General features: G+C 44.2%; 1 protein-coding gene across 1 annotated transcript in view; it reads right to left on the reverse strand.

The window, feature by feature from the left end:
• The window catches only part of MYO7A (myosin VIIA), a 64777-nt gene that overhangs the window by 11791 nt on the left and 35926 nt on the right, over window positions 1-17060 (reverse strand). Inside the window, 14 exon segments of the mRNA XM_010189955.1 lie at window positions 1-126; window positions 228-397; window positions 512-638; window positions 902-1019; window positions 2036-2206; window positions 3496-3723; window positions 4825-4998; window positions 5713-5832; window positions 9660-9786; window positions 11133-11260; window positions 12480-12569; window positions 15285-15461; window positions 16120-16323; window positions 16850-17059. The exon segment at window positions 1-126 is cut by the window's left edge and continues 23 nt beyond it. Coding sequence (XP_010188257.1) covers window positions 1-126; window positions 228-397; window positions 512-638; window positions 902-1019; window positions 2036-2206; window positions 3496-3723; window positions 4825-4998; window positions 5713-5832; window positions 9660-9786; window positions 11133-11260; window positions 12480-12569; window positions 15285-15461; window positions 16120-16323; window positions 16850-17059 — 2170 coding nt within the window.

The following is a 17060-nucleotide window of genomic DNA, read 5'->3' on the forward strand; positions in this document are numbered from 1 at the left end:
CTCTCTGCTTGGTTCGTTCGTTGAACCCATTAGCCCACCCTGAGTTCATCACATTTTCTCCTGTGTCCTGGTCCAGAACTATGAGGTCTCCTTTAAGGAAGCTGAGGAACCCAGAATCTTCTCCCACTGCAAGAAGAACAACCAGTAGTTTCAGGTTTTTTTGCCAAATCCCTTTGGAGTAAGTAATCTATCTATATCATTGCCACTGGGCTGGGCCATTCACTTACCAGGGTTTGGGTTATCTTGCAGAGTGACCACATACTTGGATCTTTTCCTTAATCCTTCAAGGAAGGTCACCACCAGATCCCGGATATCCTCTGCATTGTTGGAGGTGAAAGTGTATTCATCGCCTTTAATGGTGGCCAAGGTGAAACTCTGCCCTTGCAGCTTTCCCCCTCTGGGATATATTTTTATAGGAGACATAAACAGGAAAGACAATGGCATCAAGAGGCAAAGTCTGGAATAAGACTGATAAAGGGTGAGATTACCAGCTAAATTTATTCCTCCTTACCTGCTGCTTGACACAGCTGTGACCTCTGGGAAAGAGAGCTCCAAGAGAACCTGCTCCTGTTCATCTACAAAGTACACCCCTGTCCAGTTGACAGCTACAATCACATCATTTTTAGGCAGGCTTGGCCCTGAGATGAAAGCAAGACATACAATCATTTCATGAAAGATCTTAGGATGTAATGACCAAGAAAATCAGTGTTATTTTTAGGAAGAGAAATAATGTCAGACTCATAGCTTTGAGCTGTTGCTAATCAGGATGCACCAAAAAATAACTTATCTAAAAAAGACCAGATAGATGGTCCATTAAGTCTTCTCATCTGTGGAGTCCCTATTTCTCCTTCCTTTTGCTTTGGAACACCCTGTGCTCTGGGGCTATGCTTTTCTGACTCACCTGAGAATTTGAAGGCTTCATAAAACCGAGAAAACAGCAAAGGCCACTTGAAACGTGCAAAATCCACTACCTCTTCCTTGACTTTTTTGGGGTCTGTCCTCTTCTGAGTATAAATTCCCTACAGACAAAGCAAATTGAAACCAACATGAAGCATGAACCCAGTTATAGCAAAGAAAAGAGCAAACAAAACCAATTCATGTCACCTGAAGATCTTGGAACTAATATTAATTTAGGTCTTAATGAGGCTAAGGGCCAAAGCCCTACAGGAACATGAGACAGGCTGTACAAAGCCCTGGCAAAATTTTGGTTATCACTTCAGGGAGTAAGTCAACTGAGAAGGCTGCATCCAGAGTGACCGGTGCGGGTGGGAATTCATCTCAGCTAACTTTGGGTTTCCCTAAGGTGTCTACCTTTCAGCTTGACAGTCCTTTAGCTGGAAACAGCCACTAAATAGCCTTTAAGCACAGACACTGAGCTTCATTTTCGACATCCTCAAATACCTGAGACTTCTGTATGCAGCTGACAGGCTGATGGAGGACCTGCAAGATCCAGCTTTCAAGAACTGCATCCTTGGGTCTCCACTGACAGTAACGGGAGGTGAGACTCCTAATGCATATGGAGACGGTTACATTTTAGGGGTCTTAATCTGAAGCTGTGCCCTGCTGTTAAGTGAATGCCAATTCTCATGCCTGGACGACCAGCCCTCATGGCTGATCACGTGTTATGGGTAATGAGCTATGGAAGGTGTCGCTGTGGGAGAGTGTCACAAATGTTCTTAGGGAAATCAGGGAGGCTTTATACAATGCCTGGCACAATGAGGTCCTGGCATTGCCTGGAGACACAAACTGCCACAGTAATACAACCAATAGCATGAGAATCATGTTTAACAGGAACAAGACCCCAGAGATGGCATTTTGCTCTCACAGTGAATTTCTGCAGGTTGTCATCTTCTGTCAGATCTTGCCTCAAAACCAGTGGTAAAGATGGATATGGCTAATACGAACCTGCCCTTTCTCTTTGATTTAGCTTCAGGCTGGGCTAAGAGCTAAGCTATGATGTGTGATGTATGTTTAAAAGGCTCACAAAGCTACTGAAGCTTGTCTTAGCCCTTGCCAGGTGGTCTATTGTCCCTACCTTTTTATGTGCAGCTATAATGAGCTGAGCCCATTTTTCCACTGTTTTCGAAGCTGTGATCTCTCTGTCCGGGATGTAGGATGGAATTAGATTCAGCAGCCTTTCCAGTACCATCTCAGACCCATAGTCCACATAGTACTGCTGGGAAGCCAGTTCTGCCAGATCTTCTTCCTGTGGAAGCCAAACAAGCCAACTTAATGCTGTTACTAGGCCAGCACCTCAACATCCATCCTCCATCACTCAAGGAGCTCTTTGTGGAGGCTGGAGGTACTGCTGCTTCAGATTGGTGTGGGGACACTGCCCTTCAGCAGAACTTCATCAGTGCTTTTTGCACATCTGAAGTTCAGGACATTGACCACTACAAGTTATGATTAATCCTTAACATGTTCAGTGGCCAACACCATGCAATTCTGTACTGTGTGTGAACACAGAATCTTAGAATCACTTAGGTTGGAAAAGACCTTTAAGATCATTGAGTCCAACCATAAAAAACATGTTTGTCTCAGTCTTTCCTTGCAGTTCAGTCTGCTCCTGATGCCTGCAGTCAGCAGTGGGTGATTTTGCTATGGTAGACAGATTTAATTATTGCAAACTGCATGTATCCATCATTTCTCATACTTGAGAAGCCCAGCAACCTGGGCATAATGCAGAACTGTAAAATGTCCTTCAGTGCAGCTACATTCCAAGCATTTTGGGGTGAAATAATAAAACTCTTGAGGTGATAATAGCACAAGGAGCCAGGAGCAAGAGAAGTGGAGCAAGAAAGGGCAAAACTTCTGATAGGATAAAAGAGCTGCAGTTATTGCAGTATAGATGGGAAAAGATTATTTATTTTCCAAGGTGACTGGATTCCCTCAGACCACAGGAGAATGATTGGGTCTTGGGGAAGAGAGAGAACTTCAATTTGACAGCTGAATTTTTTTAAACACAAGCTAAACAAAATGTGATGGACATTGTCAGAGATTTTGATGTCTCTTGAGATGCTTATTTCAGTGACATTGGAATAATTCTACATGCTCCCAGAGACTCCAGAGGTATAGGTTTCTGTTGCCTATGTCCCTTCAGCATTATTTGGTTTGTACTGCATGGCAGAGGTCTGGGTATCATGTCTAAGGCTTAGCAGGATTTACGAAATAGGATCCTTCTGTGTACTCCTGATATGGGGATCTGGTTACAGACTACCTGTGGCCCTCCCAACTGAGGCTGGTGGATGAAGTGGCCATTCACTCTCTCAACCAAAGTTCACCATGAGAGAGTGCTCATGCAGCACATGGGAGCATCTGATCTCTCCCCAGCTGAGAGGATCTGATTCCTGTGCCTACTGTTTCCCAAGTGAATACCATAATCCCCAAGCTAGCAGATGTTCAGGGAAGAAGATTTCTTATCCCCTTTGGTGAGACTTATTTCACCGTGTCAAGGATACGTGTTGGACCAGACCAGTAGCTGCTGAGGTCACATACCTTGTCACACCGGTACTCCCCAAACTTCACCCCTCGCACGATTTGTTGGTAGATGAGATTGGTGGCCACGTTGTCCTCACTTGGGTTGTGCCAAGGAGTGAAGATCTCCTTCCTGAAGAAGAGCCGCCATGGTGCGTTGCGCTCCTGTGCTCCCTGCTCCTTGGCGTACTGCTCGCACTGAGATACAGCATCCATCACATGGTCATTGCCGCTCCCCAGTGAGGACACCTAGTCACGGCAGAGGGAAATGTGACATTCACCCGACTAAATGCTGATCTCTCTAGGTAGAGGTATCTGTCTCTGAGTCACTCATCCAGGCTTCCTTTATAATCAAAATAAATCAAAGTATCTATCTCTATTAGCCAGGTCTACAGCATAGCTGGGTGAGACATTTTGTTTTGAGCTACAATTTCCCATTCAGAAAGTAAGGAGAACATCAACGTGAATTAGCAAAGTTAATGGTCCCATTATAAAGTATTGTTTACTCACACTGTGATTTGAAACACCCTGTTTCAAAATCATGGACTTGGATCTAACTGTGCTAATCATCAGACAAACCCAGAATAAAAAGCCTGTCCTGTTCCAGAAGATTTATTACCTCTCTTTTCTCAGTATGGGCTGACATGAGGCCCTAAAGCACTATGTGTTCTCAGAGTGAACATCCTTGGATGAATGTTTCCTCAAAAGAGACCAAGAGGATGAGGTATAAACCATTTTCTTCTCCATTCATAGACAGAGGTGTCCACATATGGAAGTGAGAATATACTTCATCCACTTTCAGCAGCTACAGGAATAATTATTTCTCACCTGATGAAGTTCTACCCTAGGTTTGTTTTTCCTTCTCATTTACACTCACCTTTATTTTTAAGGAATTTCTGAAAAAATGTATGTTTTTAGTTTAAATAAATTGGTTTAAATGCTAACGCAGGTATGACAGTTCAGATTTCAGTTCATTTTGGAAGCTTAATTTCAGTCATCAGATTTCTATTTAATGTAGTTCCTCTCTTGTGCAAAAGTCCAGGCTGCCTGTTTTACTGGAAATTCAATTCCAAGTATCTTGACTGAGAACAAGAGCACAGCATCACAGAATAATGTAGGTGGAAAGGCATTTCTGGAAGTCTGTGTCTCTGCAACCCTGCTCCAGTGTTTGACTACTCTTATAATGAAAATCATGTTTGCACTTGCACTGGAGAAATGCTTCTTCCTGACCTCAAGGCTGGCCATTTGCTCAGAGCACAGGGCCCTTCTGACCTCTGGAAGATATGTGACAGCAAGGAGAACCTCCTTCTTCTTTTATAGGGTTAGTCAGGAACATAATTTAAGACATACCTTGTCAAAAAGTGCAATGTAAAGTGAAAAGCCAAATCGATCCTTCAGGCTGATTTTGTCGGCCAAAGAATTACAGAGCTCTTTAGCAGTTGTTGCAGAGTCGGTCAACAGTGTTTTTGTTGTCCCATCCATAAATGTGACAGGCAGCATGATTGGTTTCTTGGATTTGGTTGCCTAATGGATTAAAGTCACACTTTATAAAGGCATGTGTATTTCAATCCCATTGAGACTGTTTACCTACATACTCTTCCACTCAATTTTCTAATTCCCAATCCCTCTGACTGCCTGCTTTTCAATACTACCATAACACACTTCTCAACAGGATAATGTATGGTCCACTACTGGAAGCTCTTGAAAGTCCCAGATTTTTTATTTAATACATTCAGTCATCAAAGTGCCTAATCCAGTAAATGCAAGCATGCCTGGAAATGCTCCTGGGCAGTGGAGCACAGCTGTGTCTATGTTAGTAAACCAGCATTGAAAATGATCAATTAGTGCACAAACCATGCCTGATCCAGCTGTGACTATTCCCAAACAAGTCCCAGGAACCATTCTCAGTACGCAGTTTGCCTGCAGCCATTTTCATCTGGAAGACAGTTTCCTATCATACATGGGGGCTTGCTCTGTGCCAGCTGGCCTCAATGCCTGAGAGCACTCTTGAGCACATTTAATTTACAAATATTGATGTAGCCAAAGGGATTGATTTTCAACATACTCTGGAGCAAAGCCAGGATGCATAGGGAATGCAATAACTTGGAAATATATGAAAATTCTTGAGAGAAATAGGTGTTTTCTCATGCTACTTTCTGTCCTTGCAGAGATGTGGTTCCTGCGATAGTGAAAGGCTTGAGCTCCAGCTGCCTGGGGAAGGGATGGAGGGTCTCATACCTGCAGCTCCAGCCAGCTGGGTGGCTGTGTCCTTGTCCCATTGGCAAACGTCCGCCTTAGCCTCTCTTCGCAATAGGGAGCATAACCTGGGGGTCCTCCGTTGATAAAGTTCCTTAAATACTGTTGGCAGCAGGGAACACATTGGTTAGACCATTGGTTTTAGAGGCCAAACATTTGCAAAGGTTAAAAAGCAATGTTTTATTGGAGAAAAGCCCTCTGGGACTAATGGCAGTTATACCAGACAGGCTCAGGATGTTCCTACATCACATTGCTGGAAGCTGAGAGAGAGAAGGGCAGTTTGCACCCTTGCCTTGTTCTTATACTGGGCATTTCTGGCCTTGGTGGAGATAAGATACCAGCCTAGACAGATCTTGGATCGAAGCCAGTGCAGCAGCTTTTCTGTTTCTGCTATAGCTGCCTCTGTATTTCAAAGAAGTATTATAAAATGTTATTGAGTGTTGGCCAAAAAGATGGGATTGAATGAAAAAGACCTATAAGTAATGATTCAGGAGAATTGCAAGCAAATGTCACTCAGAACACTTAGCTGCCAGTATAAAAGATCTTTCACAATTACATTAAACAAATGTTTCTTGAGTCAGATTTCAAATTGCATTTTAGAAGATCCTAAACCAGAATTTGAAGCACTTTACCATACGTTAAAAATACAACCGCATTATTGTAGATAGAATTACATCCAGTGACTTCTGCAATAAGAAAGATAATACACTTAAAACTATTACATAAATATCTTGGCCAAAAAGGTAGCTAAGGCTAATAGTTCTGTAAATAATATTTTTCACAGAGACTTTATAGATAGATAAAGGGCTTGTTGAATGAAAATAGAGCTGTTCCTTCAGTAACACAGACTGCTCTATAACATTGTCAGTCCATAAAAAACATAGCTAGAGACACAGATATCAGTGTCAATCGTAACTTATAGTGATACTCTGAAATAACTAGGTAATACAGCCAGGTTATATGGATGGGAGCCATTGCAAATGACTGCAAGCAGCTGAGGTTGTGTAAAAGTATAGTTTTTAATTATGTTCTTAATAATGAACTATGTAATTACATATTTTTTGTATTTCTTGTGACTGAACCTTCCCACCAAAATCCTTCATTAGTTGAAAGAAAGGTACAAAGAACAGGACTGCTAAGGTGTCTTGACCCAAGCTTAGCATATGATGCAATAAAGGTGTCTATTTGGATTCAAAGCATGACCTTCATATTTGGGAGTGGGAAAACATATCGAAGACTGCCTCATTATCAGCTAAATCCTCCTCAAAATGTTCAGTTCTAACAGACACTTCTGAAGTCTGTGGAATAACACTCAGGCACAACAGTTTCCTGAAAGTCCTCATCTTTTTTTCCATAATATTGCTGCCATTAAAGTTAGAGCCTAGAGGTTTCAGGAGAAAAGTATCCAGTCAGTGCATGGAAGAGTACAGGAAAGAAATGCTAAGATATATTTACACTTATATGCTTTTCCTTCTATTAAAATGGTGGATGGTACTATATGAGAAGTTAGGGCATCAATTGAAAAAGAGGTGAGATTAACAAAATGTCAACTAGCTAACTAGCTGATAGCCAATGTGTGATTATCACACATTCAAATAGTAGTCTGTGAACTCAAAGTAAATCAGACCTCAGCTAACTACTGGCTCCTGAAAACATGGCACTGATAGATTAAGAGCCTGAGCATAGGAGGTTCAACCTGAACATAAGGAAAAACTTCTTTACTGAGAGGGTGACAGAGCCCTGTCCCTGGCTGCCCAGAGAAGTTGTGGAGTCTCCTTCTCTGGAGACATTCAAAACCCACCTGGACACGTTCCTGTGTGACCTGGTCTGGGTGATCCTGCTCTGCCAGGGTTTGGACTGGATGATCTTTTGAGGTCCCTTCCAACTCCTAATATTCTGTGATTCTGTGATTGTGAGAGTAAGTTCTGTCACTGATGTGGAGTTTGTCTCCCAGTCCAGGATGGACTGGACTAGGTGGCCTAGCTTCAAAACAGAAACTTTCTCTGAATTCCGACAAACTTTGAATTTTCCTCCACTTTTTACAAAACAAAAAAGTGAGTCTGGTTGGGAACATATGTGGTTCAGGGGCAGAGTTAACACTGCATCATGAGAATGCTTTATCCCAAAACATAATGTTTTAACCTGGAAAGTGTCAGTGATGCCCCCATGGATATCTACAGTGGCTTCAGAGGAGCTCTCAGACATTGCTCACGTCACTGCTTGTGTGTTGCTACTTATGAGACTGGGGCCTGGAAAGGTAACCACAGTGTAGGCTGCTGCAAGTGTTGTCTGCACCCATGCTTGAGGAGCTTCAGTCACTACAGGCTGCCTATCATCTCCAACAGCCTAAGGTTCAAAAGGCTGATGAATAATGGCAGAATAGTATAAACCCATTCTGAAGTTGTTGGGAACACTGCCATATATTTCATCATGGATCATAACTCTGGGCAGAGATACATGTGAAACACTGGCACAGGTTGCTTACAGAGGTGGAAGATGCCCCATTCCTGGACACATTCAAGGTCAGGTTGGACGGGGCTCTGAGCAACCCGATCCTACTGAAGATGTCCCTGCTCATTGCAGGGGGGTTGGACCAGACGACCTTTAAAAGGTCATTCCAACCCAAACTATTCCGTGATTCTGTGATTCTATGTCTGAGTCTCCAGAGCTATCCATAAATTATTTTTGAGAAGTGCTTCACTCACCTAAAATAATTGTCCGCCATTAAAGATTTAAACCTTCTGTGGCATACTTTCTCAGATCTCATTTCCAGACATAATTTAATTTTCTGCCACTTTGCCAGTGATTTATCTGCTTTATTAAATTTCATACTGGCAAGGCCTAGGGATGAAAGAGGGATTTCTATTCTTGGTTTCAGCTCTTTCAGTGCTGAGGACCTGGTATGTGATCTGATATCTATGGAAATTAATGGAACATCTTTAACTCCAGCAGGCTTGGGAGCATGCCCAGGCTCCAACATTCAAAGATCTGAGAGGGACAAAGGAGGTCTTACATCATCATAAAGCAAAGACACGGTGCTGAGCCCTTTGCCCTAAGCCAGAGGAACTCTTAGACATGGGATTAAGTTGAGCAGTCCAATGTGTGTTAGTGAGACTCTAGGTGTGTAACTCATTTGGAAAGCAGGCTATTCAAATATAGGCAATGAAACTTTGCCCAGAAAAAAATGAAAGTACTTAAGAACAACCTGATTTTCAAAAGTGTCAGCCACTTAGCATCTCCCACTAACTTCACTCCTGCTCATCTACAGTGCTTCTGAAGATGTATTACATGTCATCTCTCATGTGACTGTTCAGAGTTGGATGTTTTCAGTATGACACATGGTGGGGCAAGTTGTAGCATGCAGAGAGCAACTATGCAAACATACTTTCATGTAAATTAATCCCTTTCTATGTGCAGTTTTTTATATTTAGTTATATTTATAATTAGCTGTGTAGTACTATTCCTTGCCAAGTGAGTACATGCCTGAGGTCATACTGTCAAAGCTAGTAGATGCTTGAATGAATGCACAGACCTTTGCATGTGAGAAACAGAGGAGAAATGTGTGCTATTCTGGGTATGCAAATTCCACTTGTAGCCTCCCACAATCAACTTTCCAGCCAGAAGTCACTTAACCACATCTTCACTGACCTAAAGTGCAGGAGACATCATCTGAACTGGTTGTATACACTCCCTTTGTAGTCACGGAGAAGAGAAAGTCACCTCTCAGTAGTGAGTCATCTGATCCACTTTAGATACTGAGTTGGGATCACACACATTTTTCTTAGGAATTTTACATCATTTTCATTCCTGGCAAAGATAAAGACCAGGATTCCCTCTACTGTGAAACCTGAGAAAAAAGCTGGTCCCATGGATGCAAAAGAAAAGGTACTGGCAGATAATTAATGAAACAAATATTGTCTACAATTTACCTTCACAAACTTCTCAGAAGGAGCAAAACATCCTACGCAGAGGGACATCAGGATCCAACCTCTGGCGTGGCTGCTTTTGGATGGGTTCTGAGTCAGTTGCTTGCAGATTTGACAATAGATTTCATCCCTGCAATAGGAATTAAAAAATCGTTAGAGGTAACAAGGTGGTGGTTTTCAGCATGAACAGAGGTAGAGCCAGACCCCATCTGCATGTGATCGATAGGTAAAGGTTCATTTTAGAATTGCAAGGGTATTCATTTAACCGCCTTAATGATGGTCACTGATCATTGCAGTGTCTCCAAAAGGTGGTTCTTTACCAGCCCTGTAACATCTGTTGAGTCTTCCCTGTGCATCAGCTGAGATTTTACACAGCCAACTGACACTGCTTAGAGAAGGAGTAATAACAGAAATAACAGGGAGTCTCAAGGTGCAAGGAAGCTCAATGTCACCTCTGGACGATGGCATCTATTCTGGTTTCTGACAAAGATTTCCCAGTGATACCAACAGAGTCTCCTGAACTAACTTTCACAGAGGGCCATCAACTAGGAGTCTTCATTTGCTGGCTGTTCCTCTTGAGAAACCTGAGTTTGCTTTGTGGAAATGTTGGGAACTATCGATTCCAGTGAAAGTCAAGGTTTGTCCAGCTCTTACGTCCAAACAGACACGTACATTGACAGGTATCTCAATTTGGGACTTAATGTTCACTTTTAACTTTAGTTCTCTACATGCAAAATGAGGGATAACAGTACTTCCTCATTTACATGAGAAGCAACAAAAATATTAGCCAAACTTCTACACTGACAAGCCCAATGGGAAAGCCCATGGGACTCTACCAAATTAGCCTTCTGAGCAGACTTTGTGCAGAAAAGTGATGTTTCATGGTGAACTGTGAGGATAAAATGAAAATGAGAGAAGCTGGTCATCAGATGAGGATGTTCATGCTGTTCCTCGAGTGAGCAGGTAGGTGTGAGTGAACAGAGTGTGAGACTACATGAACAAGGACTGTATTATAACACTCACACATAAATGTGCTAAACCAAAGATGTGCACTGGCCTTAATTTGGCATCTTCCAATTTTTGAATACTTAATTTAGCAACTGAAATGACTTTGAGTTTTTCATTAGTATACCATTAAAACAGATGGTAAACTCACACAAACAAAAGAGATCTAATGGCCAAATAGAAACCGAAGGCTAGTGAACAAGAGTGAGCATTAAAAAACCAATCCAGTAGCTACTAGCACTTTCAGAAGCATTTGAATCCCTCTGCATGGTCTTTCCATTATGCCTGACATGGACAGGAAGGAATATGATCCAGCCCAGCCCATATTATACAACACAACAAGAAAAATGATATAATGGGAGCTTTGTGAAGCTGCATAAAGTAGCAAAATCATTTGAATAGCTCAAGAACTGCTCAAGGAAGAAGGAATTAAAAGAATGGCATGTCCATGCCTTTGTCTTGATTTCTAACCTTAAGGCTGGCCTGAGGATGCCATTACCAATAATGAAATGGAGCTTCTCCAGGTTGGAGGTGGGTCGGTCTTCGAGCATGCTATTACCCTGGAGTGTAGACTCACCATCATGAAGCCTCTTTGTCACCTGCCAACCAGACACATTGCTCTCTTTCAGTACAGCCAGCTACTATGTTCCCCCCCACCCCCATTCCAAATGTGTGTTGTTCCCCCAGGGGGACTCCTCCACCAGCCAGGAAGGGTCTTAGAGGTTCTTCAGTCTAGCGCTTTAACAGCAATGGGAGGGTATGACTTTGTTGGCTTTAGTCACATATGGGTGAAGCTGAAAATGGTCCTGTCTAGTCACACTTCCATTTGCTTGGTCTTTGCCCAGGGTTTCTACAATGGCACCCTTGCATTCCAGCTCTTCGGAACAACCTCAGCTTATTGTCAAAGAGGACCTGTCTTTTCAGCTCATTCATATTAAAAAGATCACAAAAACACTGACAAAATGGACCCGCTTTCCATGCTAATGATGCAGCCAAAACCACGTAAGCATGGTGCTGTTTGTGAAAACAGAGATGGCATACCAGTCCTCTGTCTCAGCTAGTCAACCCAGTCTCCATTTAGAGCCACTGGAGAAAGACGGCAATTTCTAGAGTGCTTTCAGAGCCACATTAGGATAAGCTGAATTGGGTCCTGTTTCTCCTCACTGATGCTAAAGGGAAGGAGGGTGACCATCTCAGAGGGAAATCTTCATGCCCTTAAGCAGCTACAGCCAGGTGAGATGCTGCCTGCTCTGGAAGTGGACATGGCAATGTGTAAAACAAGACTGAATCCATGTCTTTGCATTGTTTTAATCCCTCCCACCCAAACGATTTATTGCTCCTCACTCTTTTGAGATGGGATTTCCAAAAGCTCTCAGCTCTCCCATGAGGAGTTTTGCCCCTGAACTGGAGAGGAGCAGAGGATGAGTGAGCACTTTTGGAGACCCAAATTCTGCTGCCTACGCCATGGTGGAGGGCAGTAAGCTAAAAGCAGGGATAACATTCAGACCATCACAGAGTGGTGGGAGGTATCGGCAGCTGGATGGAGGACTGTGAAAGAGGGGAGGGAAGGTGCTGGATGGATGGAGAACGGGAGCCGAGGGGAGGCCGGTGCGAAGTGCAGAATGACTCAAGGAGACACGGGAAGCCAACCTTTCCCCTTAAACACTCCTTAAATCTTTCAGGCAGAGAGACAGGTAGCGCCAAACCCAGAGGAGGGCTGGTTCTATGTTGTCTAGGGAAAAGCAGAAGAGAGTCAGAGAGGGCTGCAGACAATCCAACGGCACTTGTGCTGCCAGGCGGCCAAGCGTCTCCTCTCACCTCCTCCGTCAGTTTGGATTTCTTCTTGAGTGTTAAGGAGACCAGTTTGTGCCGCACACTGTTCTTCTTGTGCCCATCAATGTGAGTACTCTGCAAAGCAAGAGGTGTGGATGCAATGTGGTGAGACGCTGAGTATGTGCTCGACCCACCTTCCCTGGGCTTCTGCAAATGACCATTAATCCTGAGCAGAGAGTGAGATATTGCAGAGGCTGGTGGGAGCCAGAAGTGTTGACACATATTCCCATATGCCCCACAGTAACCCAAGTCTGGCTCTGAATTTTGTAGATACTCTCTAATCAACGAGCCTCCCTCAGATCAAAATTACATACTGGGGACATCTGAAATAGCTATGTTGAATACATGACCTACTCCTAGTCAGCCTAAGCCCACCCAGTTCTGCTGGATGCCATTCAGGCTCACTCCTACATTGCAAATGGTGAACTCTCTGATTTGAGCCATTTGCATAGCAGCTTTGTGAGTTGGAAGTCATCTAGCCAGGGATACACAGACAGGTAATTATCCATCAGGTTTTCACAGAATCACAGAATGACAGAATATTAGGAGTTGGAAGGGACCTCAAAAGATCATCCAGTCCAACCCCTGCCAGAGCAGGATCACCCAGACCAGGTCACACAGGAACACGTCCAGGCGGGTTTTGAATGTCTGCAGAGAAGGAGACTCCACAGCCTCTCTGGGCAGCCTGGGCCAGTGCTCTGTAGCCCTTACAGTAAAAACATTTTTCCTCATATTCAAATTGCACCTCCTATGCTCCAGCTTGCTCCCATTGCCCCTTGTCCTGTCACTGGCTGTCACTAAGAGCCTGGCTCCTTCCTCCTGACACTCGCTCTTAATAAATTTATAAACATGAATGAGGTCACCCCTCAGTCTCCTCTTCTCCAACCTAAAGAGACCCAGGTCCCTCAGCCGCTCCTCGTAAGGGAGATGCTCCACTCCCTCAATCATCTTTGTGGCTCTGCGCTGGACTCTTTCAAGCAATTCCCTGTCCTCCTTGAACTGAGGGGCCCAGAACTAAACACAATATTCCAAAGGTAGTCTCACCAGGGCAGAGTAGAGGGGAAGGAGAACCTCTCTCGACCTACTAACCACAGCCCTTCTGATACACCCCCGGATGCCATTGGCCTTCTTGGTCATGAGGGGACATTGCTGGCTCATGGTCATTCTGCTGTCCACCAACACTCCCAGGTCCTTTTCTACATGGCAGCTTTCCAGCCACTTGTCCCCAAGCCTGTAGTGCTGCATGGGGTTATTGCGACCGAAGTGCAGGACCTGGCACTTGGCCTTGTTGAAGCTCATACAGCTGGCCTTAGCCCATTGATTCAGCCTATCCAGGTCCCTCTGCAGAGCCTTCCTACTCTCAGGCAGATCAACACTCCCTCCCAACTTAGCGTCATCTACAAACTTGCTGAGGGAGCACTCAATCCCCTCATCCAGATCTTTGATAATGACGTTAAACAGGACTGGCCCCAAAACCGAGCCCTGGTGATGGGTTTCACCACTCTTAACTAGCTCTGGGCTCCTGTAGATCTCAAAGAAGAATAAATGTGATGTGGGACAAACCCAGGCACTGACTACATTACCATCAAGTTACTGTTGTCTTTCTACTATGATACCAACTTTATGCCCGCTGTGGGATCAAAATCAATAATCACTTCACTTTTTGACCCAGTTAACCTCTCCCTAGTTAAACAGCTTTGAAAAGACCATGACTTTACACCAGATCAACACTTCTAGCCCTGCAGCTGCGATGGTTTATATCCATTATACAGCCATGCTGATAATGTAAACTGTATGTGATTTTCATATCACCATGCTCAGGGTCAGCTCAGACCTCTCTCTGCACTGTTGTGCACTCTGCAGAGCAGATGTAGCCACAGACAAAAATGAGACTTTAAATTTTCCTTCTCTTCTGTACTGCCTGATGTCTCAGTTGGCCAAAATATACCTTTTTGTTATAAAAAAGTGAGAATTGGTAGGTAGAAGGAATGAAAGGTGATTTTTGGTGTATATTTTTATAGAATTACAATCCAGATGAGGCTACTCTCCTTCTCAGGTGCAAGTGCAAGTGCTGAGTAACATCACCATCTCTAAAAACTAGGAGATTTGTTAATTTACATCTGCCAATACCACAGGGGCTTGTCCAGATGATACTGCAGAAAACTTGAAATTGCAACACTTCCACCTAGAAAATCCCAATACCAGATAATATCTTGACCCATTGAATAAAGCAACTGCCAAAGATGGAAGCGTATCAGTGCTATGGACAGTGATTTATCCAGAACAATGTCTTATCTGGGAGTGGTCCTAAGATGAAGTCCTCCTGTGACATCCCAAAATGTGCTGAGGATGAAATAGGGATTTTTTTTGGATTTCCGCAGCTTAATCCTCTGGTAACTCTTTGTTTCCTGCTCCAAGATTAAGGGCGCATTTTTAATTTATTCTCTTCTGAACCAGGGCAGATCAAAAAGAAATCCCCAAATGAGACCAATGACACAGGACATTGCACTCCCCCCATGTATTTCTGCCCTACAAGGAGGAGAGAGATCAAAGCCTCATGAGAGATATTCAGGCACTTTCCTTACTGTATTGCTGGGGAACATTCAGTTATCCCTGTGAAGAAGAAGGGGCAGGCTCAACACTTGACAGATGGGCAATTCACCCTTTGTAGCATCATTGCAAATGAAGTTGACAAACTGCCTGCAGCAAACCTCACAAGTTGTTTCTTTCCAACACATTTCAATATCCAACACCTAAAAATAGCATCTCTTCTACAGCCAGAGCAGTTACCTCTACTTCTCCCTGCAGAGCCTGCAGTTCTTTCTTATAGGTCTTCTTCCCAAGAGTCTCATAGATTTTTGTCATCACTGGTATCTTCTCACCACCATCACTCATGGCTGTATGATATTTCGGCTCAGGGAGGTCTCCCATAAAGCGGAGGACAGTGATCCATACAGCAAGTGCTGCCTATTTGAAGGGAAAGTTAAGCTCCATTAGCTCGCACCAGGGCAGTGAAGGAGGTGGTCAAGCCATGCTGAATCCATCAGGATGACCACTGTGGTCTCCCGGTACATCTCATGAGATACAACCCCCATAAAGAGGTAGTGAATGACAGCTCCTAAGCCACCATAGAGGAGAAGAAGAACCACAGTGAAAGCAAGTTCAGGGCCAATGTAATGTTAATTACAACCATGCAGATTCAGGATGATTCTGCTCTTGTAGCACTGGCTACAAGGACAAGCATTTATCCTCTGCTAGCTCTGCACTGGTCCACATGGTAAGAAGAAACTTTTCCAGCTGCTAAGTAGCAGCTTCACAAGCAGTACTCACTCAACAATTTGCATCATCCATGCCCTAAGCCCAGAGCACATCATTAATTGTCCCAACACAAATATCAAGGTACAGAGATGGACTCACCGCTGTGTCCCACTAAAACTCATCTCTACAGTGTTCAAAGCATGCTGGTGGGACTGACACATATGCAGCAGATGAGGGCTGTGCTTTCCATCAAACCCTAAGCACACCAGTATATCCTGTTATATATTGGTGCCCTCTGGGTGAAGGGCTCCCCATGCTTGGTCCAACCCACTCTGCCCTGCTCAAGGGTTTTCATCCCCTGTCTCACCAACTGGTCTCCTTCATCTTCATGGTACAAGAGAGGCTGCTTGAGAGGCCGGCGGACGTAGGTGTGTGTTGTTGTGCCTTGGAAATATGTGGCGGCAAACTTGGCAAATTTGTACTCAGAGAGATCTTCCTCCTCTTCCTCGGGGAGAGGCAATGCTGCATCGAGGTCCTCTTCCTCCAGATCCTTCTGGGCTCTCTCAAGATCCTGGTAAGGAAGGACATGTCAGGTGCTCAGTGTGGCTTTGGATACTGAACTACCCCTTCCCCTTGGGCCTGACTTTTCTGTCTGTCTGATTTCCATCTGCAATGGAAAAGCCAGCTGGAGGTAAAACCATGAAATATAACTCTGCAGCCTATGAAAAGCTTGAATACTGAAGGACATGCTGGGCCCAGGAGCGTCCCCAGAACAGTAGGAGAAGCACGGCCCCACTCCAAGCATGGGGAAAAGGTGTCCAACAACCAAGCTGCAATGAGCCACAAGGGAGAACTCAAAGGCCTCAATGAACTTATAGTGACACTGCTCCCCTCCATATAGCAACCCCAGAGAAAGCCTGCAGATTGCCTGACTGTCCTCAGTCACAGCATGTCAGCCCTTTGAGGCCATGCAGAAGAGCTTGGCCTTGAAGGAAGACTTCAAGGACCCTGTTTTGGATTGCCCCACTCTCCCCGATTCATTAATGTGTTGTTAAAGCCTTTCATGTGATAGCCAGGCTTGTGTACACCTCCAGTACCTCAAAGCCATTGGGTGCCTGTCCCTCCTGGCCAGGTAGGGACGAGGTTGTCCCCAGGAATCCAAACATTTTGTCCACCATTTCTGAGTCGTTCACTGGCTCATTGCGAGCTTTCTCCATTTTCTCTAAGAGCTCTTTCTTCCGACGTGCTTCCTCCTTCTCCTTCACTTCTCTTTCAGCATCTTCCCGTGCCAGCTGGGCCAGGCGTACC

Source organism: Mesitornis unicolor, unplaced genomic scaffold (assembly GCF_000695765.1).
Source record: "Mesitornis unicolor isolate BGI_N332 unplaced genomic scaffold, ASM69576v1 scaffold1668, whole genome shotgun sequence".
In the NCBI taxonomy this organism is placed as follows: Eukaryota; Metazoa; Chordata; class Aves; order Mesitornithiformes; family Mesitornithidae; genus Mesitornis; species Mesitornis unicolor.